A 26,327-nucleotide genomic window follows, 5' to 3' on the forward strand; every position below is an offset into this window, starting at 1 on the left:
CTCGTTTTGTCAATGTGTGTGTGTCTCTGACATTAGAAACCAACACGCTGCTCGTGCAGCAGTGATGGGGCATTAGCCGCTCGGCCTCTGGAAACCCCGTGGAGCACGGTTCTGCTCTGACACACGTGGGGTCGCCGGAGTGGGATCAACTCAACTGGCTTTTAATCAGAGTCTTGAAATCTGTACCCAGGAATGTCTGGGATTAGGTCCTAATAATGGATTTGATTGATTGTATATCATTGAACGTGGAATCATACCACCCCAGGCCTCAGATCGTGTATCTCGGAGACACTGATACTGGGTCAGAAAAAGGGAGTGTGTGGGAAGGTACTTGGTAAACCCTACAGCACAGAGGCTGGGCAGGGAATATCTGTGAATGAAGCAGGCCTGTGTGAGACAGTAGGGAGTGGTGGGGACTGTGGCAAATTGGACTCACCAATACACCTCGTCAGGGAGCTTTTCCACCCTGGCCTGCACTCTGTAGGAATATGGATGAAGAATTGCCAGGTCTTCTCTTGTTGCCAGAGAAGGAAATTTGCAGTCTTATGTAAAAACCCCCAGTTTTTAAATTCTCATAGAACTCTGGTCTAAGCACAGCATGCTTGTAGTCTGCAGAAGCCTCACAGCGACACCTTGTACATCACTAAAGGAAACACCTGATGACCAGTGTGATGAATTCTTGGGAGGCTGGCCCAGCTTGACCATACCTGTATCTCTTCTGTTTCCCCTCCTACCATCCCGTACATGTGTCCTGTGCCGCAGACCACCTCAGTACTATTCCAGCTGCCTGTGTTTCTGCCTCCATAACTCTGTACCCACAGCCTGTTTTTTTCTTGTTCAAGAGCGTACTCACCCTGAGTTCCTTGTGGCAGGCGGCTTGTCTGTTGGGCCCCTTGTCTGTCATTCTATTTGCCACAGCACGGACTTGACTTGCATGTTTGAGAGCAGTGTAGCATGCTTACACGAAGGCTGTTTCATGAGTGTTCTAACTTTGCAGCCAGGTTCCCTGGCAGACCCACATAGGTGAAACCGCTGGCTTGCCCGGGGCAGTTGGCTCTGTTACCAGATCGGAAGAAGCCGATGGAACGTGATCCTCTTGCCTGAGAGGCCACGACTGTGGAGTACAATTACGGAGGCTCCTGCCCTTCTGGATTTTCAGTGTATAATGGTTTGGCTGGCCCGTTTTCTCATTCAGGGGAGCATTAGCATCCCTGAAAAGGTTCCCAGGAACTTTCTGGCTTTGGTGGTTGTGGCATTGGTTCAGCTGAATTGAATGGGGCCCTTTCATGGTCCTGTCTGGCCTATCCCTTTACTGATTTCATTCAGCAGGTGTTTCTGAAGCCCTTTCTCTGGGCCAGGCATGGTGCAGGTTCTGGGGATCTACAAAAATATAAAGTGTTTGTTGCACTGGAGCATTCTAGTGTAGTAAGAGAGCTAGACACTGATCAGACACACAAATGAAGGGAAGGAGCCATGGCTGGTATGTGGATTTCACCTGGGGCTGACCATGGGTGGTGGCACGTGTTGACCAGGAAAGACCTCCCCTTATGATGGGAAACATGTAGTTGAGTCAGTGTTTATGGAGCTGGATATACTTCCCTGCAATGCTGTGGACTAGCTTGTTCTGAATGAATGCGAGGAGGGAAAGATGACTCAACAGAATCATCAAGACCTCCCAGTCTCAGCCACAGAGCTCCCCTCCTGCTGGGTGACCATGGGTACCTTATGGGTGAAGATGGGAAGAAAATGTATTCAACTTTTTCATGACCCATGCAACGTGTGTCACCCACATTTCCAGCCTGTCGGGTTTCTTGGGAACCTGCTATCCTGGTCGTAGTCCTAGCGGGCATGAATTTGAAGAAACAGGTCTCATCACACCAGTCCTACCACCGGAGTCCACTTGGGACATATATATCCCACTAACAGTATCAAATAAGGAGCTCTAGTGGTGTAGTGGTTAAGACATTTGGCTGCTAACCAAAAGATCTGTGGTTCTAACCCACCAGTTGCTTTGCAGGAGAAAGGTGAGGCAGTCTGTTTTCATAAAGATTTGTAGCCTTGGAAACCCTATGGGGGGGTTGCTATGAGTGAGAAGCAACTCGATGGCAATGGGTCCCCCCTGCCCCCCATTACTGAAAACACATGGTATCAACAAAAATTTAAAGCAGAAAATAATTCTGTCATGAAAGGGTTAAAGGGCTTGGCAAGTTGCAGTCTGGCTCTCTTGGGTTTTCTGTACAGTTCATAAGAGTAAATTATGTGAGTTGTCAACATTGAAAGTTTAGGAAGTTTGACATGAAAGTCCCACTTTGCAAGCTCTCTTGCACGGGTGGCAGTTCTGGCACCCGCGGCGCACAGGATTCTGCAGGTAGCTTCACAGAGGAGTCCTCTTCAGCCAAGGCCTTTGCTCGCTGTTAAATTAACCCCACCCTCCCCAGCTGCTGCTGACTTTTGCTGCAGTTGGTGGCACCATTGTCAAGGCAGTTTTTGACTCATCGAGCCCTGGAGTGAGGGCAGAACTGCCCCATCGGGTTCTGCAACTGTCACAGGAGCAGATCGCTAGATCTTTCTGCACAAAGCCTTGAATGGATTTGAACCACCGACCTTTCACATAGCAGCCAAGTGCTTAACCATCGCACCACCAGGGTCTTTATACTATGTTTATAACAACAACAACCTGTGATGTCTTGGGTCCCTTTGGACTTTTGTGGCATGATTTCTCAAGAACCCAAGATAGCTTCTAAGGATGTTGAGGAATGTGTTCCCATAGGACACTCACTCTAGCACTGAAGTTAGTCTTGGTGTCCCAGAAGTAAACCCAGATACCCTTAGGGCTCTGGGGTTTCCAATTTTTTTAATTGAGATTTTATTACTGAGATGATTGTAGATGTGTGTGCCATGGTTAGAACAGTGCAGAGGTCCCATGTGCCCTGTGCCCATTTCTCTTGGTGGCAACTTCTTGCAAAGCTGCAGGACAGTATCACGTCAAGACATGGACATTGATACATGGGCTTCACTGTTGTGGTAAAAGCAAGTTGCAGAAAGTTACATTGGCCTCTGATGGTACAACAATTACATGCTCAACTGCTAACCAAAAGGTTGGTAGTTCAAACCTACCCAGCGACCAGGTTTGCTGGTCCAATAGAGCCTGGTGTAACCCTGAGACTATGGCCCCTAGCTGCCCTTCAGGTCTGGAATTGAACCCGCACCTGTGGTTTCCAGCCAAACAAAGTACAGGCATGTGAGTTAAACATTTACCTCAAGTAGACACACGCCCTGGAAGAGAACAATCATGGGAGAAGGAAGGGCTGCTTATGCACAGGGAGATAGCTCAGGGTGCAGAAGAGTATGAAGGGACGGACACTGGGAGGAGGTAACTATGGGGAGGAAGTGGGAGGGGAGCTGCTGCATTGTAAATTTTGGTCAATGACATGAGACAAAGTATATGTGAACTGCTGTATGAAAAGTGAATTTACTCTGTAAATCTTCACCCAAATCTTAATTAAAAAAAAAAAAACAAAAAAAAACCTACCCAGCAGCTCCATGGGAGAAAGACCTGGTGACCTGCTCCTGTCAAGATGACAGTCTAGAAAACGCAATGGGGCAGTTCTGCTCTGTCCCATGGGGTCGCGGAGATGGAATCGACCCGCTGGCACCCAACAACAACACAGCATGGCCTCTTAACTTAGGACGTGCACTCTCACTGAGTCCTCTGAGCAGAGGGAGTGAGGAGGAGGTCTGCTCTGGCTCCAGAGAGCCAGCTCGGGTGTGCAGGTCCCATCGCCATCATAGTAGACACACAGACTGCCTGTGGGACACAGCCACTCGTTGTGGTAGCTGCATGAGTGGAAAATGTGATGAGGGCAAGAGCGGCCAGCCAGATGAAATGCCAGCTTCCAACTTCCGGTTACTGCTGTTCCCATGTGCGAAACAGGAGCTTATTATAGTCTGGCAACCACAGCTGAAATTCAGGAAGAGTGCAAGGTGACTCTTGGATGTGACTTGTTGGACAGTAGTCACAGTCAGACCTGTCTTCCTTCCCTGTGAGTGAGAACAGTCTCCTATTGTTTCCTGTCTGACTAGGATGTGGTTTGATCAGACTTGTTTGAAGTTTCTTGGTCTTTTTTAACCTACTTTCTCCTTCCCGTAATTTGTAGATAAGTTACTGGTATTGCCTCATTTTTACCAGCAGCCCTTTCACAAAACCAGACCAAAATTGAAGAGGGAGAAGCCGAGGGGAGAGCACAGTTGTTTGAAAGGACTGTAATTTAGGGTTAACTTTAAAGCACATCAGCATTGGCAGATGAATGTCTAATTGAAATTCGCCCGTGCATTAAAATCACACAGTTCCTGCTAAGGAATGGTTTCTGCTGTAGTTTGAATGCAAAGCAGACAGTGTTTCTTGTCTGGGGAAAAGGAGAACATGAAGACAAATTCTGAAACTTCTAACATCTCATTGTTTTTGCAGAATGTTCATAGAGATCAGACTGTGGGATCTGCATCATTACCTGTAGGGATTTTGTTTTAAGGGATTTTTTTCATCCTGGGTGTGTTTAAGTAGCCTCCTTCGCTGGTGAGCTTCCACTCGTCCTTCAGCAGATGTCTGGTTGTACCTGTGCTGGGAGGCTAGGCCTTGTCACCGTGCGTAACAAGAACACCGTCCCTGCCTTCCTGGGCTCCTCGTGTCTTGGAGATCTCTACACACCAGAGCTGTTGCGGAGCTGGCCACAGATTAGATTAGATGCAGAGGAGAGTTCACCGTGGGAATGAACGACTCAGGGATGAGCGTGTAGCAGGGTCACAAGGTCTCTTGTGACGTTTTTGATGGTCCTCAGAACAGAAAGAGCTTCTGAGCGTGTCCCTCATGTGCCACCTTCTTTGGTGCTCAGAGCAGGGTCAGGGGAAGGAGCGCTGAATGGGAGACTCTTGGCTCTGTTTCACATCCTGCCTGTGACGCAGGCTTGGGGCGTGGTTATGAGTGTGAGCTCTGGAGCCAGACCACGGGGATGCAAATCCTGCCTCCTGATCTTCCTAGATGTGGGACTAGGACGTGTTATTCCACCTTGACGAGACTGATAGCAGCTTCCTCGTGAGTTTGTGATGAGGATTAAATGCAGTGCACAGTGCTTACGCCCGAGCCCAGCACACATCCGGGGCCTGAGCGTTAGATGCCAAGGATATAAGCATCCCAGTTTCCGATGCTGCAGAACAATCATAGCCCCCCTACTCGGGACCTGCCTTCGGGGGCTGGCGAGCCAGTCGAGAGCTGACTTCCACAGAAGCACACAGAGCTCCCCTCGGGAGGGGCTTGATGACAGGTCCAGAAGGTACAGCTGCTGCCTCCAGCTGCCATCGAGTCATTCTGGGTCCTGGTGACCCAAGTGCACTGCTCAGGTTCTCAGTGGCTATGATCTTTCAGGAGTGGATTTCTAGGTCTTTCTTCTGAAGAGCCTCTGGGTGGATTCAAACTGCCAGCCTTTCAGATAGTAGCCGAGTGCTTAACTGCTTATGCCACCCGGGGCTCCAGAAGGCATAGAGAGGCTGAGTATAGCAACAGTGGCAGCTGTGGTAGGAAACTTGGCCAGTTATTGGCCTCTGACTGTGTTGTATGTCCTCAGGCTCAGCGGGCCCCAGCTCTTATCTCGGCAAGTGCACATACTTAACCAGCTAATGGTTGAGAAGCTGTGAACTGAGAATGGAGTCTGAGATTTCTGGGGCAGGATAGGCCTGCTTGTCTCAAAATGAGGACATTGGCCTGTTCTCGGTGGGCTCCAGAGTCTAGTGTAGCTAGTTGGGATGGTCTCCAGGTGATTCTCTGGAGATCTAAAAGAGTGAGGACAGCCCCAGGATGCCAGCCACCCCTTCTCTGCATACCACCTGTCATTCCAGATAGCCAGCCCTCTGCAGAGCACTAGGCTGCGGCATGTGGAGCCGGATGCTCGGAAGTAGGAGCCGTGCTTCTCAGAGCTTCTGTGTTTGCAGACGCAGAGCATTCAGTGCTCACTTAGGTCCCCCCCTTGCTGCTACAAAGTTGTCTTTCCAACCCAGGCTTCATCCAGACATGAGCCAAGCATCCCTTCCACACCCTGAGTGTGTCAGGCAGAACAGTCCCCCTTGTAGCTGGGATTAGAGTTCTCTGTGTCTTTCAGTGACCCTGACCTCACTGATGAATGAACACTCAGTTAATCAATGCTGATTCTCAGGCATACCCCTTGTTCTTCCTAAAAGCAGGAGTAGGCTTCTGGGGGAGAGTGGGTTGTGAACACAGAAGGGCAATATAGACAAAGCCGTTAATTGGTGTGGTAGCCAACATTCCCCCCGAAAATAGCACTCCATGCATATTTCCTCTCTGTGTGTGGCTCTGTGGTCTATCCTGTATTCCCTCCATGGCATGCAAGCTCCAGGGCACCATGATTGCCTCTAGAGGTGAGCGAGGCAACTCTCATTCGTGGGTAGGAGGAGTTGACAGACTCAGAAAACTCAGAGAGCAGACATGTTCTGGACGTGTGGAAGGTATGGTAGATGAGACCCCATTGATGTGTGATATAAACTGATGTGAGTGTCATGGGGTCTCACACACTCCTGGATCTCAAAACCTACTATACAACCACAGTAGTCAAAACAGCCCAGTACTGGTACAACAACAGACACATACACCAATGGAACAGATTTGAGAATCCAGAAATAGATCCATTGACCTGTAGTCAGCTGATCTTTGACAAAGGGCTGAAATCCATTCAATGGGGAAGAGATAGTTTCTTTCACAAATGGTGCTGGCAAAACTGGATATCTATTTGCAGAATATGAAATAAGATCCATATCTCACACCATACACAAAAACTAACTCCAGATGGATCAAAGACTTAAATGTGAAACCTAAAACTATAAAGTTCATCATGGAAAAAATATGGGCCAACTTAGGGGCCCTGATTTACAGCATAAATAGACTATCAAGCATAACCCAAAACGCAAACAGCAAAAGATAATAAACTAGAAGAATGGGACCTTCTAAAAATTAAATTTTTATGTGCTTCCAAAGACTTCTCCAAAAGAGTAAAAAGAAAACCTACAGATTGGGAAAAGAATATTCTGGAACAACATATCTGACAAGGGACTTATCTCTAAAATTCATAGAAAACTCCAACATCTCAACATCAGAAAGACAAGCAGTCCAATTAAAAAATGGGCAGAAGACATGAATAGACACTTGACCAAAGAAGATATTCAGGCAGCCAAGAAACAAATAAAGAAATTTTCATGATCACTAGCCATTAGAGAGATGCAAATCAAAACAACCATGAGATACCATCTCACCCCAGTACTAGTGGCAAAGTTCAGCAACACAGAAAATAACAAACGCTGGTGAGGATGTGGAGAGATTGGGACTCTCATCCACTGCTAGTAGGACTGTAAGATGATACAGCCACTGTGGAAATCAGTATGGCAATTCCTTAAAAAGTTGGAAATAGAAATATCATTTGATCCAGCAATCTTATTACTAGGTATATATCCTAAAGAAGTGAAAGCCAGGACAAGAACAGATATATGTATTACCTATGTTCATGGCAGCACTATTCACAATAGCAAAGAGATGGAAACAGCCTAAGTGCCCATCAGCAGAAGAATGAATAACCAAACTGTGGTACATATACATAATAGAATACTGCACAACACTGAGGAATAACGTAGAACCTGCGACACATCACAAAACGTGGCTGAATCTGGAGGATGTTATGCTGAGTGAAATAAGTCAATCACAGAAGGACAAATGTGGTATTAGTTCACTATTGTAAAAAGCCAAGGAAAGGTTTATATATGAAGGAAACTTTCTTTGTTGGTTACCAGGTATCGAGGGGAGGGAAGGGAACTGCTAGATCAGTAGAGACAGATACTGATTTAGGTGAAAAGAAAGGCAATGTACCAAAAGCAAATGACCAGCAAAATAATGCTAAGGAACAGGAAGAGACAGAGAGATGGCACAAGAGGTATGGACAACAAAGAAACCCTTTGTACATACAATACTGTTATCGGTGATAACAGACGGTAATCTGTGGGTAGGTAGATTGTAGACAGGTGAATGATCAGGTATGTCCAGGCTAAAGAGAATATACCCATGATCGTATATAATGTTGGCAGATGTTATCTTTACATACATATTTGTATCTGCTCTAAGAACGTCCATATAACTAGAACTAAAAGGGAGCAAAGTTATGGTAACTTCTGAGGCACAATCAAGTGCCCTAATGGAGTGAGTTGTTGGACCTGTGGGCTCGGGACCCTGGTCATGGGGGACATCAAGCTCAATTGACACAATGTGTTACATAAAAACATTGTTCTACATCTTTCTTTGGTGAGTAGTGACTGGGATCTTAAAAGCTTATAAGTGGCCATCTAGATGCAACAGTGGTTCTCTCCTTGTCCAGAGCAAACAAGAATGAAGAAAACCAAAGATTCCTGGAACAAATTGGTTCAAGGGCGTAGTGGACCATATGAACCTCAGCCTCTATAACCATGAGACCAGAACTAGATGGTGCCTGGCAGCCATTGTCAACCACTCAGAAAGGGATCAGTGCAGGAGATCTTGGATAGAGTGGGAGAACAATGTGGAACAAAACTCAAAATCATAAAAAAGATCAGGTTTATTGGTCTGATAGAGTCAGGTGGGAGGAAGAATCATTAACAACCTGAGATAGGCAGACGATACAACTTTGCTTGTGAAAGTGAGGATGACTTAAGGCACCTACTGATGAAGGTTGAAGAATACAGTCTGCAGTGTGGATTACGTCTCAATATAAAGAAAACAAAAATCCTCACAACTGGACCAATGAGCAGCATCACAATAAATGGAGAGAAGATTGAGGTTGTCAAGAAATTCACGTTGTTTGATTCTATAATCGATGCCAACGGAAGCAGCAGTCAGGACATTAGACGTCGTGTAGCATTGGGAAAGTCAACTGCGAAGGAACTGTTATCAAGTGCTGAGAAGCAAGGATATCTCCTTGAGGACTAAGGTGCGCCTGACACAAGCCATGATATTTCCAGTCGCCTCGTATGCATGTGAGAGCTGGACAATGAATAAGGAAGACCGAAGAAGAGTTGATGCTTTTGAGTTGTGGTGCTGGCGAAGAATGCTGAAAGTACCATGGACTGCTAAAAGAACTAACAGATCTGTCCTGGAGGAAGTGCAGCCAGAATGCTCCTTGGAAGCAAGAATGGCCAGACTTCGTCTCACCTATTTTGGTCATGTTGTAAGAAGGGACCATTCCCTAGAGAAGGATGTCATGCTTGGTAGGGTGGAGGGTCGACGAAGGAGGGGGAGGCCTTCAACGAGATGGATTGATACGGTGGCTGCAATGATGGGCTCAAGTATAGCAGGGATTGTGGGGCTGGTGCGAGATCGGGCAGTGTTTCGTTCTGCTGTGCATGGGGTCACCATGAGTCGGAAACGACTCGACGGCACTTAACAACAACAACAACAAGAAGAGTCTGGTGAAACCTCTGAGAGTGTAACTCCTAATTACCCTTCAGGTCTGGAATTGAATTCGCTCCCATGGCTTCCAGCCAAACAGTAGACGGGCATATGGGGTGAGCATTTACATCAGGTAGATATACTCTTTAGAACATCAGTCATGGGAGAACAGAAGGGCAGTGTTTGCACAGGGAGACAGCTCAGGGGGCAGGATGCATAGGAAAGAAGGGCACAGGGAAGAGGTAACTACAGGGAGGAAGTGGGAAGAGAGCTGCTATTACATTGGCATTCAGTGTCATGAGACAAAATGTGTGTGAACTGCTATGTGGAAAATGAAGTTGCTCTGTAAATGTCACCAAATCACAATACAGTTTTTACAAAAGCGTAGGTAGGCCTCGTTGGGAAGGTAGCGTGTCCATGCAGACTTGCAGGAGGCAGCAAGCATGTCATATTGGGGGAGGAAAATCTGGGGCAGACAGGTCAGCCAGGGCTGGGGCCCCGAAGCAGGAGTACACCTGGTGGAGAAGGCGAGGCAGAGAAGGGACAGGGAGCCTGGCTGGAGGGGGATGGGGGCAGTCCAGGGAGTCCAGAACCCTAGGGGTTTTCACCGAGGGAGACGGGCACATTGTCGTCTGTGCACCCCAGCGTCCAGTATGGATCCCTGTGGAGAGTGCAGCGAACTGTTTGTCTTGAAATAGTGACTCTCTAGATTTCCTAGCTTTATGTCCTCAGTGAGAACCACGCCCTGTCAGCTCTAAGGGGACAAGGACCCCCAGTCTGGGTCAGTGCTGCTCCTCAAGCAGGAAGTGGTTCTGCTTGCTAGCTGGGGGGCTGCACATGGGGTGATGCCCAGCCTCACTGGGTGCTCCAGCAGAGAAAACGACAGCAGGGGTAGGTGAGAAGAGGGTCGCCTGTTTCATGACTGAGGCCATTCAACATGGTGGACGTGTAACTCTTGTCCCAGGTGATGATCTGCGGACTCCCCTAGAGGAAGCTGGCCTGAGTGGAACTGCCCACTGGCCCCTCCTGGAATGCTCATGACCTCACCCCAGGAGATCCTTGTGGTGGCCCCCAGCCTGGCCCTCAGACTAAAGCTCTGTGGGCAAAGAGAACACAAGATCATGTTTAAGGGCATTTCTACTCGTCACATTGGTCTGGGTGGTTCTTTAATAGTTGACTGGGCCTCTCCTTGTTCGAAGTAGCGTTGTCTGTCAAGCGCTCACTGTTCTGGTTTCCTAGTGCTGCTCTGACAAGAATATACCACAAATGGGATGGCCTTAACAAACAGGAGTTTATTATCTTATAGTTTGGAGGCTTTAAATCCAAGTTCAAAGTGCCAGTCTCTAGGGGCTGGGTGAGAGCCCCTCAACCTTGGGGTTCAGCTCTGCCTCCTGCTCCTGGCCCACTGGAGCTAGAGGCGTTTCTTCACTCAAACAGCTGTTGGCTGGTGAGGCTGAGAAGCCCAAGGTTGACAAGTAAAAAGGCACAGTCCTGATGTTACCAAATCACATGGCAGGCCATTAATTCAAGTCCAGTGTTAAGTCCCCAGGTTGGCAGAGCATGGCAGGCTGCTGAACAACAACACGGCTACATGCAGGGTCCAAGTGTGCCATAAGCTAGAAACCATTCCCCAAGGCTTCTCCTTATATACAGGAAGCAGCCCACATTCCCTAAGGCAGCTTCTCAGCTCCTTGTGGTGGATTCCACCATGGAGTTGATTACCAGTCTCATCATGGGGAGTACTATATCCAACTGCCCAGCCACTCAACCAGGCCCAGCCAAGCTGACACATAAACTGAACTACCACACTCATTTTGTGCCAGGCTAGCTCGCCCTTCCCTACACCGTCCTACCACTGCTTATTGGCTACCTACATGCAACATGTTCCAGGCAGGCACTGTGCTGGACACAGGATGAATCAGACACCCAAGGCCCCGTCCTGACACTGCAGTGGGGAGCGGCAGACCACAAACATGTGAGCAGGGCGTCCCAGGTTGTGGATGTGGCTCTGTGAAGGGAGCTCAAGGCAGTCTGGGAGGTGACAGTGAGGGAAGACCCCCTGAGGAGTGACATTGTGCTTGAGAACCGAAGGATAAGGAGTGAGCCCTGCTAAGAGAAGAGGGTGGGGCAGAGGTGGGTGCTGAGGTGGTGAAGGTATCGAAAACGCCAAGGCGAGAGGCCTGCAGTGAGAATGAGCTGGGCATGGCGGGAAACGACGCCAGGGTGCCAGAGAAGCCCCAGGCCGGTGGGTCAGCGGGGATGCTGCTTCAGCCAGCGCCTCCTTTACCAAAACCAAAAAACCAAACTCACTGCCGTCAAGTTGCTTTGACTCATAGCAACCTCTCCTTGGATTTCCAAGACGTTATCTCTATGGAAATAGATTGCCCAGTCTTCCTTCCGAGGAGTGGCTGGTGGATTTGAACTGCCAGCCTTCTGGTTAGCAGTCAAATGCCTTAGGCACTATGCTCCTAGTAACCCAGAAGGCAAGGTGCTGCTGCCATCCATGTTCTGCCCTGAGGAAGCTGAGGCTCCAGGGGTGACGTGGTGGCCGTTATTCAGTTATGGGGGTTGCAGGTGTCCAACCCCAGACCCCACACTGTTTGTGTGCCATGCCCTTTGTCACCATCTGCAAGACTGCCAGTCTCAGCAAAGCTTGCGATGTGGAGTCGAGGGTTCTGGACTGAAGGTTCCGGGCAACTGAGAGTCACCAGTATTTCACAGCTGGTTTTTTTTTTTTTAAGAGAACAAAACCTAGTCAAGTACTCTTCATAAAGAAGTACCAAGCTGTGCTCAGGCCAGGGCATGAGCAGATATTTTCTTTGACATTTTAGGGACTGAGAGGCATTTTAGATGCTCGTGAATAACATGCAACCAGTTCCTCATGCAATCAGTTCATCCTGTAATCATTTATCATTGGCTGTTGATCAAGTGCCAGGTTTGGTGCTGAGTGTCGTGGGGCCCAGAGAAAGTGGTCTGTGGTGGAGAAGGTGAGGGAGCTGCAGCTGGTCTCCCACAGACCTAGCAACACCCCAGAGATGGCTTTGTAAGAATTAAGCACAGTGACATCTTGATGGCACCTGCTGTTGTCACCAAGCTGGAGTGCTGAGTGCATGTCCACGTGCGGGTGCCGTGAGTCTGTTATGGCTCTAGGTGACGGGCACCTCCTTGGTGTGGATGCCTCTGCTGCCTGTACTCTCTGATAATCAGCCTATCCGTGGATCTTGTCAATGGACGTGGCCTGTTACCTCTCCATGCTTCCCCACTCGACAGGTTTTATCTTCCCCATGAAATCTGGCAGCATTGGCAAGTCTCTTGGCTGAAGTGGTGGTGATTGTGTATTTTGGATACAGTTTTGGGCTCGGCTTCAGCAGCTCCAAATTACTCACAGCTTGGCAAGTAGCACCTACCCATACATCACTCCGGAGTCTGTTCCGTCAGATATTTCTTTGCTGATGGCCTCATTCTGGAATGAGAACAGGCTCATGCTACACCAATTATCAGCACGGCTTCACTTTGCAGCCAGTTGCAGAGCCTTGTGCTGTGGTGCCGTTGGTTATGTTGGTACAAGCCCGGGCCACTGTGAGTCTCATGCCTTTTGGATAACATGGTGCTCTGTGTATAGAAGACAGAAATGTAAAATGATCGCACAATGTGGACAGCCATACTGATGGTCAGCTCAGAGGGCCACCTCGTGAGGGACAAACAAACTGCCTCTGAGCTTTTGTCCTGTTGGCATGCCATGAGCATGGCTTGGTTTTACATTAGTCCTTTGGGACCTTGGTCCAACGTTGGCAGGCTCAGCAAGTGCTTACTGAAGGGGATTAGTGTTTGGGCAGTGTGTGTAGTGGTTAGGCATGTGGGCACTGATGCTAGGCTCCCTCGGCTCAAGTCCTGGTGCTGCTTCTCACCAGTGGGCAGCCTGGTCAGGTCCCTTGTCCTCATAGCTCCCTTTCCCCATTAGTATCTGGGAGAATAAACTGAGTCAAGGTACATGAGGTGCTTGCTGAGTACCCGTGACGGCGGTTCTTAACCTGGGTTCTATGAGGAAGTGGGCACCTGTTGACGCTTCACAGCAGCCCCCTGAGAGAGGGGCTGATATAATGCCCATTTGATGGATGTGGAGCCCAAGGCCCAGAGAGGAGCAGGGACTGGGTGGGTCACACAGGCAGCGGAGCCAGGACTCACACCGAGGAGAGTGGGACACTGAGCCTGAGCTCTGGCTGTCCCAGCATTCAGCCCGTGGATCCTGCTCTGACTTCATGTCTGTGCCTCCAAGGCTGGAGATTGGGAAGCCAGCCAGGGGTCCTGGAGTGTCTCTGGAAGGTTGAGGCCAGCCTACTAACAAACCAGAACACCAGGGAATAGGAAGTGGCTGAGAACTAGGGAGTCAAGTTTAAAATGAGGGATGTGACTGAAAATTTTTTTTTTTTTTTTTTTTTTTAGGATTTGGGTGAAGATTTACAGAGTAAATTCACTTTTCATACAGCAGTTCACATATACTTTGTCTCATGTCATTGACCAAAATTTACAATGCAGCAGCTCCCCTCCCACTTCCTCCCCATAGTTACCTCCTCCCAGTGTCCATCCCTTCATATTCTTCTGCACCCTGAGCTATCTCCCTGTGCATAAGCAGCCCTGCCTTCTCCCATGATTGTTCTCTCCAGGGTGTGTGTCTACTTGAGGTAAATGTTTAACTCACATGCCTGTACTTTGTTTGGCTGGAAACCACAGTTGTGGGTTCAATTCCAGACCTGAAGGGCAGCTAGGGGCCATAGTCTCAGTGGTTACACACCAGGCTCTATTGGACCAGCAAACCTGGTCCCCACCTTCTTTTTTTGAAAAATGTTTTTAATTTGCCCTTCCCCCACTTCTGCCCTAGTGCTTTGTTTGCCGGGGGGCCACTGTGAATACAGATTTTGCAAGCACCCCTTGTGCCTGGCGTTACTGCCGGCCTTCTTGCATGCAGGTCTCATTCTGACCCCATGGCAATCTGTGATGGATTTTACAGAAATGGAAACTGAGGTTCAGAGAGTCAGGTTCACTTCACTAGTAAATGGGTCTGAGATCTGGGTCCACGTCTGTTCAGCCTGGAAGTTATGTGTGTATTTTTTTTTTTTTTTTTTAGTCACCGTCGCTTGCCTCCTTTCTTAGGGAAAAACCTTTCTCCTGGTTCTCAAATCCTTTAGCAGAAATGTCAAAAGAAAGGTCTTCTAGTTGCTTCCTCTATAAGTGAGTGAGACCTGGGAGACCCCAGAGGGCTTGTTGCACTTTCTTGGCCTGATCATTATGATAACTCCTCCAGATTTCAGCCAGAGTGCCAGACCATGTCCTTACTCTTTCTGCCTCTAGAACCTGCAGCCTGTCTCCTTTCCTTCTCCACCAAGAGTCTTCATAGAAGGGCCCGCCTTGTGTCCCCCATGTCCTTGCTCCTGGTCACTCCCTAGCCACTGCTTTCTCCCTTCCCTGTGGCACCAATGAGTGGGAGGTACAGAACCCAGTGAGTGTGTTTTCTTTACAGGGTGCCAGAGCAGGCGTGTCCAATGTGGGCATCTCTTCCAAGGTCATGAGCACCATGACCTCCTGGCTGAATGATGTGTCTCAGTACTGATTGGAGAGTCTGCCTGGCCCATCCAGTTTCACACTTCTCAGGAAGTCCCAACAGCTGTGTGTCTGCTGCTACCCTTGGAGCTGGCCAACCACCCTGTGTCCTAGGGCACAAAGGCCGTCGTGTACACACCAGCTCTTGCTCACCTAGGCCTTAACATAGATAAGGAGGACCTACTAAGTTCTCAGGAATGGGATTGGCAAAGAATATTGAGTGCATCATGGACTGACAGAAGAACGAACAGATCTGTCTTAGAAGAAGTATATAGAATGTGCCTTAGAAGTGAGGGTGGAGAGACTTGGTCTCACATCTTTGGACCTGTTATCAGGAGGCACCCTTCCCTGGAGAAGGACGTCATGCTTGGAAAAGCAGAGGCTCAGCGAGGAAGAGGAAGACCCTCAACGAGATGGATTCACACAGTGGCTTCTGCGGCAGTGGTTGTGAGAGTGGCGCAGGACCAGCAGTGTTCCGTTCTGTTGTACACAGGGTGGTGATGAGTTGAAACCAACTCGACGGCACCTACCAACAACAACTCATATTGAATCTCTGGGTGGTGCAAACGGTTAAACACTTGGCTGCTAACCAGAAGGCTGGAGGTTTGAGTCCACCCAGAGTCAGTTTGGAAGGAGGGCCTGGCCATCTCCTTCTGAAAACTCAGCCGTTGCAAACCAGTGGAGTGTATTTATACTCTGACACACGTGGGGTGCCATGAGTCACAGATGACTCCATGGCAGCTGGTAACTCTGAGCCGGCCTTCCCACCACTCTCCTATTTTCCCCAGGTTTCTGGTGAATTCCTGTCAACAGTCAAGGCTTGCACCAGTCATTTCCTGCTCTGTGAAGCCCTCCTGTCTCCCGGCTGGACTTCCCCTCTTACCCCAGCACTTGGCACTCAGTCTGTGCTCAGGGAATGAGGAGTTGGGGCCTCCAGTGGCCCCAGTGAATTCAGCTCCCCAATGTGTTTCATTTGTTCCTAGCTTGTCTTTAGGGCCTTAGGACAACCTGACTGCATTGGAAAACATCTAGTAACCTTTTCATGTTGTTAGTGAGAATTAACAGAAAGGTGTAGGTCAGTGGGGTTAGAGGGGCCGTCCAGCCTGGAGACAGCAGACACCCGAGATGTGGCCTTGGGGGAGAGGGTGTGCACAAAGAGCAGTGGGGGCAGAGAAAGGCGGCAGGATGATTCTGTGATGTGATGACGCTGTGTGTAATTCAGATCAAGACAGAAAGTGTTTCCAGCATCCCACACGATTCCCTCAGTCTGTAACCAACGCTTCCCGCCCCCAGGGTAATCTCCATTCTGACTTCTGAAGGTGCCTTTTTAAAATGTATTTTTTTGCATTTGACTGGTGCTGGCAAAGCTTTTCTGGGGTAGTACAACTGGCTGATAGAGAAGCAGGGAGATCTTCCCCAGAGGGAATCACTGTTTCCGTTTGTGTGCCTTTCCAGACCTTCTCAATGTACTGAGAACAACTCTCCACCCCCAGTGTCTTAGTTCTCTAGTGGTGCTATAACAGAAATATCAGGAGGATGGCTTCAACAAAGACAAACTATTCGCTTACAGTTTAGGAGGCTAGAAGTCTGAATTCAGAGTGTTGGCTGTGGGGGGAAGACTAGGCTAGAAGTCTGAGTTTGGGGTGCCAGCTCTAAGGGAAGACTTTGTTTCTCTCTGGATTCTGGGTGGAGGCCCCTCAGCCTTGGGCCTTTCAGGCCCACTGGAGCAAGCTGTAGGCATCTCCTGACTCATGCAGCTACAGGGGCTGGTAAACTCAAGATTGTTCTTGTTGTTAATGTGCCATCGAGTATAGCGACCTCCTTGGGTTTCCGAGGCATTATCACTACGGAAGTAGGTTGCCCTATCTTCCTTCCGAGGAGTGGCTGGTGTATTTGAACTGCCAGCCTCTGGTTAGCAGTCAAGTGCCTTAGGTACTACGCTACCAGAGCTCCTGAACTTAAGATTGGCAGGCAATATAGCAGGCTCTTGGCTGCTGAGGCTCATGAATCCAAGATCAGCAGGTAAAATGGAAGATTGTTGGCTCACAGGCTGTGTAGGCAATAATCCAAGATCGGCAGGCAACACGTCAGGCCACTGGTTCAAGTCCAGAAACTGGAGATGGTGAAAAGCCAAAGAAGGCAGCACCCTTTCCATATATACTGGAAGCAGGCCACACCCCAAAGGCAACTCCCCTTCAGTTGATTAACTGCTCCCAGCAGATTCCACCATGGAGGTGATTATATCACATCCAGTCTCATCATGGGGAATAGCTACATCCAGCCGCTAAGTCGTTTAAAATCAGGGCCCAGCCAGGTTGACACACAACTTTAGCTACCACACCCAGCAATACATGATACACATATATGTACTTCTTTTGGATCTTTAGCTTTGTTTTGTAACCATAAGTGTAATTATTAGTTCGTTTGTTTATTCATTCATTCATTTTTGCACCTTACTTTGTCACTTACAGTCTTTGTCTCAGATCTGAGACTTCATGGAAGTCATTTCTGTGTGGTGTCTGTGCCGTTGGCCCTGCCTGTCTCGCTGCTTTGCTGGTGCACCTGCGCCTTGCTCTCAGATCCCCATTCACTGCAATGTCCTAGTCATTACTGACCCCTGGGGATTCCTTCCCTGCAAAATTTTAAGTAAGGACCTAGCTGTAGATTCGAAGGGTACAAAGTTGGTAGAAGGTGGGGGTAACCAGCAGACACTTTGGCTTTGGGGAGCAGGTAAGCCCTTGGTCTGTCCTGAAATCACATTGCTGGCCTTCAGCTAGCCCTGAGCCTAGAGCCAGCCTGAGGGTCCAGCCGCAGAAGTTGAGGCTCTGACCCGCCATCCCCAAGTAGGGGCCTGGTCGATATACTGCAGCCAGCAAGGAAGGCCCCTCACCTCCACGCACCTCATAACGCTCAGGCTGCAGTTACTGGGAGCTGAGCCCCTGGCAAGTCTTGCATCTGATAGTAGGTGCAGCATTTAGAAATGTTGGCCTTGTTTGCAGAACCCTTTTCTCTGGGTAGTATGTGATGAGACTGTAAAGCCAAGGACCATCTGAATTTCGACTCCCGAGTGAGTTTTTTTTCCCACTTCTCTTGGTTGGTTTCATTGAGCTTACTCTTTCGTTACACTAAGTTAGGCTCCTGAGGCTGTTGCCTCTTTCTTTTCTTTCCCCTCACCTTCCCTCCCATTTTCTTCCTTTTCTGTTGCTGGCACTTCTACTCTGGGATCAGTATTCAGCAGGCATCTTTCCTGCATTCCTGCAGCCATGAATCCACTCAGCACAACGTGTGGGCCCACTGGGCCATCCTCTAGTGTCAGAAGCACAGTGGGGACCCTTCTCCTGGTGGGCTGCCAGTCTGCGACATCACGTGGCAGACTCCTGGAGGAATTCTGATGGAAGCTGCAAGAATGATCATGAATCTCAGCCCACATTTCCCAGCCATGTTCTTCTCAGCCTCTTTGCAGTAATGGTGGTATTGTGACATTGGTACTAAAAGCAAGCAGTCGATGAACTGACCCACCCAGGTTTTTACATATCCCCCAAGAAAATGAACCCACTGCTGTTGAGTTGAATTCCAACCCATAGCACATAGGACGGAGTAGAACTGCCCTATAGTGTTTCCAAGGCTTAATGTTTATGGAAGCAGACTGCCACATCTTTCTCCCAGGGAGCATCTGGTGAGTTCAAACTGCCAAACTTTCAGTTAGCAGCTGAGCGCTTAACCCCTGAGCCTCCAGGGCTCCTTTTGAGTAGAATAAAAAAGCAATCCATAATCCCAGTGTCCAAAGGACCTTTATCAAATTTTTAAAAAGTTAATAGTTACATGAAGAAATTTCAGATCAAATGGAAATGTTTAAAAATGAAAAAGTAGCAGCATGCGTGTGTGGGTGTGCACACGCAGCGCCGCCTGCCCTCTTCTCGCCCAGAGATGAAACACTAGTGCATCCTCAAGCATCTCTCCAGGTGAAGTTGGGCTTGCACCATCACACGTGGCCTTGAACAGTGTTGCCTGGAGGGGACCTGGCTCCGCTCACTGCTCTTGCCCTTCCACTCTGGAGCTGCTTCCACAGCAGTACGTGCAGGCATACCTCCATCTCCGACCAGATACTTTGATCCCCACTCGATGGACAGGCCAGAAGGACCTAACCACTCCCCTGCTGGTGGACAGTTAGGTTATTTCCAGCTGTTTACTGGATGGTTGCATTTTAAAGGTTTGAAATTTCCCCAGTAAGCATGCCTTTTTGTTTTCCCCAAACACCTGATCTTCAAGAGAAGCGGATCCCTTTTGAAGGTTTTCTTATTTTCACAGTTAATTTTTTTTTTTTTTTTTTCCAATACAGGCCCAGAAAGGGAGGCGGCTGGCGTTTGTTGGCTGCTTACTGCGTGGCCAAGCTCCAAAGAGCTTCCTGTCCACAACTGTGTTCAGAATTAGGAGGCCAGAATTATTTGTCCCATTTTTATATGTGGGACCTGAGGTTCAGAGAGACTCTACAACTCCTGGGGCTCTGTCTGGGGCTCACTCTGCCCAGGCCAGCTCCAGGCCCCATGAGCTTCTTACAGTCCCTTGCTTTTGCCCGTTACTCTGCCCATCTGAGTTCACATACAGGTGGTTTTTTTTTTTTTTAATTTTTATTGTGATTTGAGTGAAAGTTTACAGAAAAAATTCACTTTTCATACAGCAGTTCACTATACTTTGTCTCATGACATTGATTGTAATTTCCCACAATGCATCAGCTCCCCTCCCACTTCCTCCCCATAGTTACCTCTTCCCTGTGTCCTTCCCTCCATGCACTCCTGCCCCCCGAGCTGTCTCCCTGTGTATATACAGCTCTTCTATTCTCCCATGATTGATCTCTCCAAGGAGTGTATTATCTACCTAATGTAAATGTTCACCTCATATGCCTGTCTTTGTTTGGCTGGAATCCACGGGAGTGGGTTCAATTCCAGACTTGAAGGGCAGCTAGGGGCCATGATCTTAGGGGTTCCATCAGGCTCTATCAGACCAGCAAACCTGGTCCTTTTTTTTTTTTTTTTTTATGATCTTGAGTTTTGTTCCACATTGTTCTCCCACTCTGTTCAGAATCTCCTACATAGCTCCCCCTCTGAGTGGTTGACAGTGGTAGCTGGGCACCATCTAGTTCTTCTGGTCTCATGGTCATATAGGCTGAGTATCGCATGGTGTAGCAGTCCCTTGGACTAATTTTTTCCATGTGTCTTTAGTTTTCTTCATTCTTCTTTGCTCTGGACGAGGAGAGACCCATTGTTGGCATCTTGATGGCTGCTTGCAAGTTTTTAAGATCCCAGTCACTACCCGCCAAAGTAGGATGTGGAACAGTGTTTTTGTGAGTTCACATGCAGTTTAAAAAACCAGTTGCTGTCAATTCCAACTCATGGTGACCCTACGTGTATCAGAGTACAACTGTGCTTCATAGGATTTTCAGTGGGTGATTTTTTGGAGGCAGATCACCAGGTCATTCTTCTGCGGTACCTCTGGGTGGCCTTGAACCTCCAACCTTTTGGTGAGCAGCCAAGTGTGTTAGTGTTTGCACCCCCCGCCCTCTGGGACTCTATATAAAGCTTAGGGAGGAGCATCTGCATCTGTCTGTTGCAGCGAATTCCTGCTTCATAGCTTCCAGCTGGATAGTGCTTTGATCTGTGTTTGGTCTCAGCTTTCTATTTCAGAAAGATTTTGACTGCTGTGTGACATGCTCTAAAATTTACTGGGAGGAGGCGGTGAGCGGAGGAAGCCAGGCACTTAATCCTGGGGCCTGACTTCATGGGTCTGAGTCCTTCATTAGGAGGGGAGGGGGCCCAGGGCTGCATTCAATCACACTGTGCCCTGAGTGGGCTCTGATGGATGCCATCTGTCAGGCATGCACACAGGGGACACGCCATCTCTGCTCGGGTTGCTGGCATCTATGGTACGCTGTCTGGGTTCCTGGACCATAATTCCTGTTTAATTTGTCTGTCATTTTGTGGATGAATAATCCAAAGTGGGCAAATAAAAATGAATGTTTGAGTTTGGATGCTAATTTGGCTTTCAATTAGGTTTTGTTTTGAGCATTATTAAAATTAATCTGAGCTCCTGAGCTCATTCCACTTATTGACAAGGTCTGGGGCCCCAGAATAAAATTAATGGCTGTTGGGGATAAATTCATAGGTGGGTAGTCCCCATCAAGGTAATGGAGAAGGCGCCTTTAAAACTGTTTACTTTGTTTTTTAATGACAAAATCATAGCCAAACATCATCCAGACTGGAAAAAGACATTTCAATTAGAAACCTGGCCCCAGACAACCAGATAGTTAACTTTTGTCCTTGCTCCATTCTAGACCCGATCATTTGCATATGTACACTTTGTAAACATCACTAAACCTGGGAGGCAAGTTGGAGCCCCTGGTAAAACACTGAGGCTTTTGAGTCAAACTTACATTCAAATTCTGACTCTCCAGCTGAGTAGCTGTGTGACACTGGGCAAGTTACTTAACCCTTCTGAGCCTCTGTTTTCCAATCTCTAAAATGAGACTGAAGGTCTCTATATATCATGATCATTAAAAAATCACTGAAATCAAGCCATGTTTCCCACCCTGTGGGATGTAGACCACTGATGATGCTTGGGCCTTTTAAAATTTTCAAGCCTTCTGGCTTTCTCAGGGATAAACTTCTTCCTTTGGAGTAAATTGATATTTAATTCCCCCCTTGCTGAAGCTCATGGGAGCTCTGGTAACATAGTGCCTAAGGCATTTGACTGCTAACCAGAAGTCTGGAAGTTCAAACCAATCAGCCACTCCTCAGAAGGAACATTGGGCAATCTACTTCTGTAGAGATACCGCCTCAGAAACCCAAGGAGGGGTCACCATGAGTCAGATCTGACTCGACGGCTATGAGTTTTTTTTGTCTTTTTTTTTTTTTCCTTCTGGTGGCGCAGTGGTTAAAGCATTCTTCTGCTAACCACAAGATCGGCTGTGTGAATCCACCAGCTGCTGCACAGAAAAAGGTGAACCAGTCTGTGTCCATAAAGATTGACAGCCTTGGGAACACTACGGGGCAGTTCTGCTCTGTCCTCTAGGGGTGCTGTGAGTCAGAATTAATCTGATGGCAGTGGGTTTCATTTGGGCTCTGGTTCCATAAAGATTGACGACAGCTTGGAAACACTGTGAGGCAGTTCTGCTCTGTCCTCTTGGGGTGTCGTGAGAATCCACTCAGTGGCAGTGGGTTTGGTTTGGTCTTGGTACTTGCTAGGCTCCCTTTCTTTTTCTTTTCCTTTTTAAAATATTTCATTGTTGTTGTTGAGTTCAGGTCTTTGCATGTGCAGCTCAGTGACAGTGGTGACATTCTTTGAGGGGCCACTGTTCCCGTGGCCCCTGTGTTGTGGGGAGCCAGAGTCTGACCTGTCTTGGGTGAGGTACAGCGGAATGCTCCTTAGAAGCGGGGATGGGGGACTTCGGCTCACCTTCTTTGCACGTGTTATCAGGAGGGTCCGGGCCCTGGAGTAGGACACCATGCTTGGTAAAGCAGAGGGCCAGTGGAAAACGAAGAAGACCCTCAATGCGGGGGTTGACCCAGTGGCTGCAAGAAGGAGCTCAGACATGGCAATAATTGTGAGGATGGTGTGGGGCTGGGCCCTGTTTCTTTCTGTTGTACATGGGGTCGCTGTGAATCAGAATTGACTCAACAGCACCTAACAACACCAGCGTACCTCGCTTTTTCTTTTCTTTATTCTTGTGATGGCTGATACACCAGTATTTTATTTTTTGTAGTGATGTACAATTTCTTAAAAAAAAAACAAAAACCTATTTCAGTTAAGAAGGTAATGACTTAGGTGTGCTGCAGCTCTGACACAGATTATATACGTGTGTTTGAATCCTAGGTATGCTGCTCCCTTGCTGTGTGACCTTGGGCAGGTCATTTAACAATCCTGAATCTCGGTTTTCCTCATCTGTGAAATGAGGATAGTGACAAGGGGTTGTCACTATATGGGGTTGTTGTCAAGTATAAATGAGATACTATAGCCAAGTCCCTTACAACAGCATCTGGTGCGTACACACAGGACCAGAGGCATGCTAATCAGGAGTATCTTTCTCAGTGAATAACTGACATTGGAGTGCATCGAGCTGCAGGGCGTGCTTTTGGCTTTATTATTCAGTAACGATGCCATTAGGAGATGCTAGTGTACCAGTAGCATAGTGGCTAAGGCACTTGACTGCTAACCAGAAGGCTGGCAGTTCAAACCCACCAGCCACTCCTTGGAAGAAAGATGTGGCAATCTACTTCCGTAGTGATACTGCCTCGGAAACTCAAGGAGGGGTCGCTATGAGTCGGATCCGACTCGACGGCACACAACAACAACAACAACAGTGTACCAGTACACTCGGAGGTGGCATGTGTGGTTTTGGAGATTAATTTCTTGGGGACAGGAGCTGTCAGGCAGCAGATAGCATCAGGTAAGTTTCCAGCATTCACGTCTGTCTCTTGTCTCTGTTGGACTTTTGTAGGCCAAGCCCAGCATTCGGTGTTTCATAAAACCCACCGAGACACTGGAGCGGTCCCTTGAGATGAATAAGCACAAGGGCAAGAGGCGGGTGCAAAAGAGACCCAACTATAAAAACGTTGGGGAGGAGGAGGACGAGGAGAAGGGGCCTGCCGAGGATGCCCAAGAAGACGCCGAGAAGGCTGATGGCACAGAGGGGGCATCAAAAGGCATCAAGACAAGTGGGGAGAGTGAAGGTGAGTGCACCTGGGAGCACCACCTGTGCTGCCCCGCGGTGAGCCAGGCCGCTGTTCTGTCTCCTCCACCCTGACTTCTGGTCCCCTCCTGTGTGCTCAGTCCCTTGGGGCCGTGTGACTTGTGTGTCAAACACAGAACACACACAAGTCCTTGCCCTTTGTGGGATGGGGGACCAGGAGCAGAGTGCTTGACTTCCTTGTGCCTCAGTCTCCTCATCTGTGAAAGACTCCTAACAGGATGGTACCTGTAGGGTTGTTACAGGAATGGAGTGACTTTGAGTATACATGACGTGCTTAGAACAGTGACTAGCTCATGGTAAATGCTGTCCCAGTTGCTACTATCACATGTAGGGTTGTTACAGGAATGGAGTGACTTCTGGTGTACGTGCCATGCTTAGAACAGTGCCTGGTCGTAGGAAACGCTGTCCCAGTTGCTACTGTCACATGTAGGGTTGTTACAGGAATGGAGTGACTTCTGGTGTACGTGCCATGCTTAGAACAGTGCCTGGTCGTAGTAAACGCTGTCCAAGTTGCTACTGTCAGCAGCAGCCTTGCTGGTGTCCTGTTTTCTGCCAGCCTAGGGTCATGATTTTGAAGAGAAGTCATTATTTCCAAGGCATTGTAGAAAGGAAGACATTCCGTGTTTAATGAAATCAATATGCTTCTAATGAGATGATTATGGTTTTAGGAATCAATTAATCAAAATCGTTGCCTAGACATGTACGCTAAGAGTTTTAAGAAGCCCTTTCTGTTTAGAGTGAGGTCCACAGTGCTGGGTTCCTGTGTGTGCTCAGTCAGCAGCATCCTTCCTTCCTCCTTTTTCCCTTGTCAGGGATGCTTCTGGTTTATTTTCCACCTCCCTCTCACTTAGATGCCAGACCTTCCAGGACTGGAGAATGTTGCCTGCTCTGGAATTGTTCAAGATTGAACTGTCTGGTCCCTTGTGTCATGGGCCAGGCTCACAGCCACATAGATGGGGTCTCTGGCTGCAACTGCAGGCACTGAGAGGGAGAGGGCACAGGGAGATAGGTACTTGGCAGAGGTTGGGGCCAGGGCTCTGCTGGCTGGGGGTGAGGTTGCGCCATTCCTCCTGGGATGAATCCGGCCTCCCCTCACCAGCCTGGCTGTGGTCTGCTAGGGTGTAGGTAAGCATTTCCTGTGAGCTGTCTGCCTGGTTCTGGTTCACAATGGCCTTGCTAGCCTGGGGCAGTGGGAGGCCCCTAGTCCAGGGGCATCTGAAGCCATAAACCAGAGCAGCTCCCTGAATCAATGACTGAGAGCTCATTGGTTTTTAGAAGTTCGCTGGAATTCTGCAGCCAGAGCTCGTCCCCAGACTACCCTGCCAGCCCCACGATGGTTTTCTTGGCGGTTATCAGTGAGTGCCGTGATCACATTTTACTGAGTGTAACTGAAGCACCTCTCTGGTGCCATTGGACCTCTGTTTAAGGCCCGAGATCTCTAGCATGCCTTTTTTCTGTTCAAAGTGTACAGTAACATTTTGGTTTAGAAATTCTTTTTTCTTTTTAAGTTTTGGTTTGGGAAAACTTTGCCAGCAAATACCCTTCGGTGGAGGAAGGGAAGGGCAAGCTCAAGGTAGGCCAACACTTGCTTACCTATTTGGATCACTTTTTTTTTTTTTTTTTTAATTTGGAAGCCCCTTGTCTGCTGAACCCAGTGTTTAGCTACGACACACCCACATTGGAGGAGGAGTGGAGGTCCTTACCCTGTTTTCCTACACTGTGTCCTTGTCAGTTCTGTTTTGGAAAGATGCTGCCGCTTTTGTTCCAGTCCTCTTAAGGGATGCGCTCTCACCAGGCCCTGGCTGTCATTAACAGTGACGGGGACGTGACGTGGCAGGCTTACCTGGCCGGCCAGTCACAGCATCTGTTTCTGCTGTGTTTTATTCGATATGCAGACTCCCTGGATGCCAAGCCCACCTGCTGTGTGCAGGGGGCCAGGGGAGGAATTTGCCCAAGTCTCCGGAAGTGTTTTCCAGCAGCTGCTCTGCTCGGTGCCAGGCAGGGCGCAGGAATGCCCCGGAAGGCTTTGCTTGGGCAGTCGATGTTGGCTGTGGACTTTGCACAAGTGTGGCTCTCAGCCGCCCCCTCAGCCATTTGCCGCTCCTATTTTCTTGGACATACTAGTCATTCCAGAATACGAGAGGCCTGCCATCTCCCCACCCAATTTGTGACGACTACATGTTTTGCAGGCCCATCCTGCAGTGGGCCACCTGGCTCGGCAGCAGCAGTTGTATTCCTGAACTTTGTGAATCGTCTGTTTTTCTAGTTACTCACGTATTTGAAGGTGCAGTTGGTGTGTTTCTCTCCTTAGACTCTGTCTGTGTTGGGCTGAAATTGCACAGCTGTTCATTCCTGTGACTTGGAAGGGTGTTTGACACATTTCCTCATTCACATTTCATGCTGAAGTGCAGCACAGGGTCGGGGCCAGAGACAAGCCCATCTCTTGTGTACCCTGGGCAGTATCATTAACCTGACAGTTTCCTATCTGGAAATATGAGTAGTGTTGTTGTTAGGTGC

At 48.6% G+C, this 26,327-nt stretch overlaps 1 protein-coding gene across 1 annotated transcript in view; it reads left to right on the forward strand.

Moving 5' to 3' along the window:
• Positions 1 to 26,327, forward strand: part of CLEC16A (C-type lectin domain containing 16A) — a 278,156-nt gene that overhangs the window by 46,465 nt on the left and 205,364 nt on the right. The window contains exon 11 of the mRNA XM_007939731.2: positions 23,559 to 23,790. Coding sequence (XP_007937922.1) covers positions 23,559 to 23,790 — 232 coding nt within the window. The remainder of the gene's footprint in view (positions 1 to 23,558; positions 23,791 to 26,327) is intronic.

This window comes from Orycteropus afer, unplaced genomic scaffold (assembly GCF_000298275.1).
Source record: "Orycteropus afer afer isolate SDZICR_OR568_19922 unplaced genomic scaffold, OryAfe1.0 scaffold00061, whole genome shotgun sequence".
NCBI lineage: Eukaryota > Metazoa > Chordata > Mammalia > Tubulidentata > Orycteropodidae > Orycteropus > Orycteropus afer.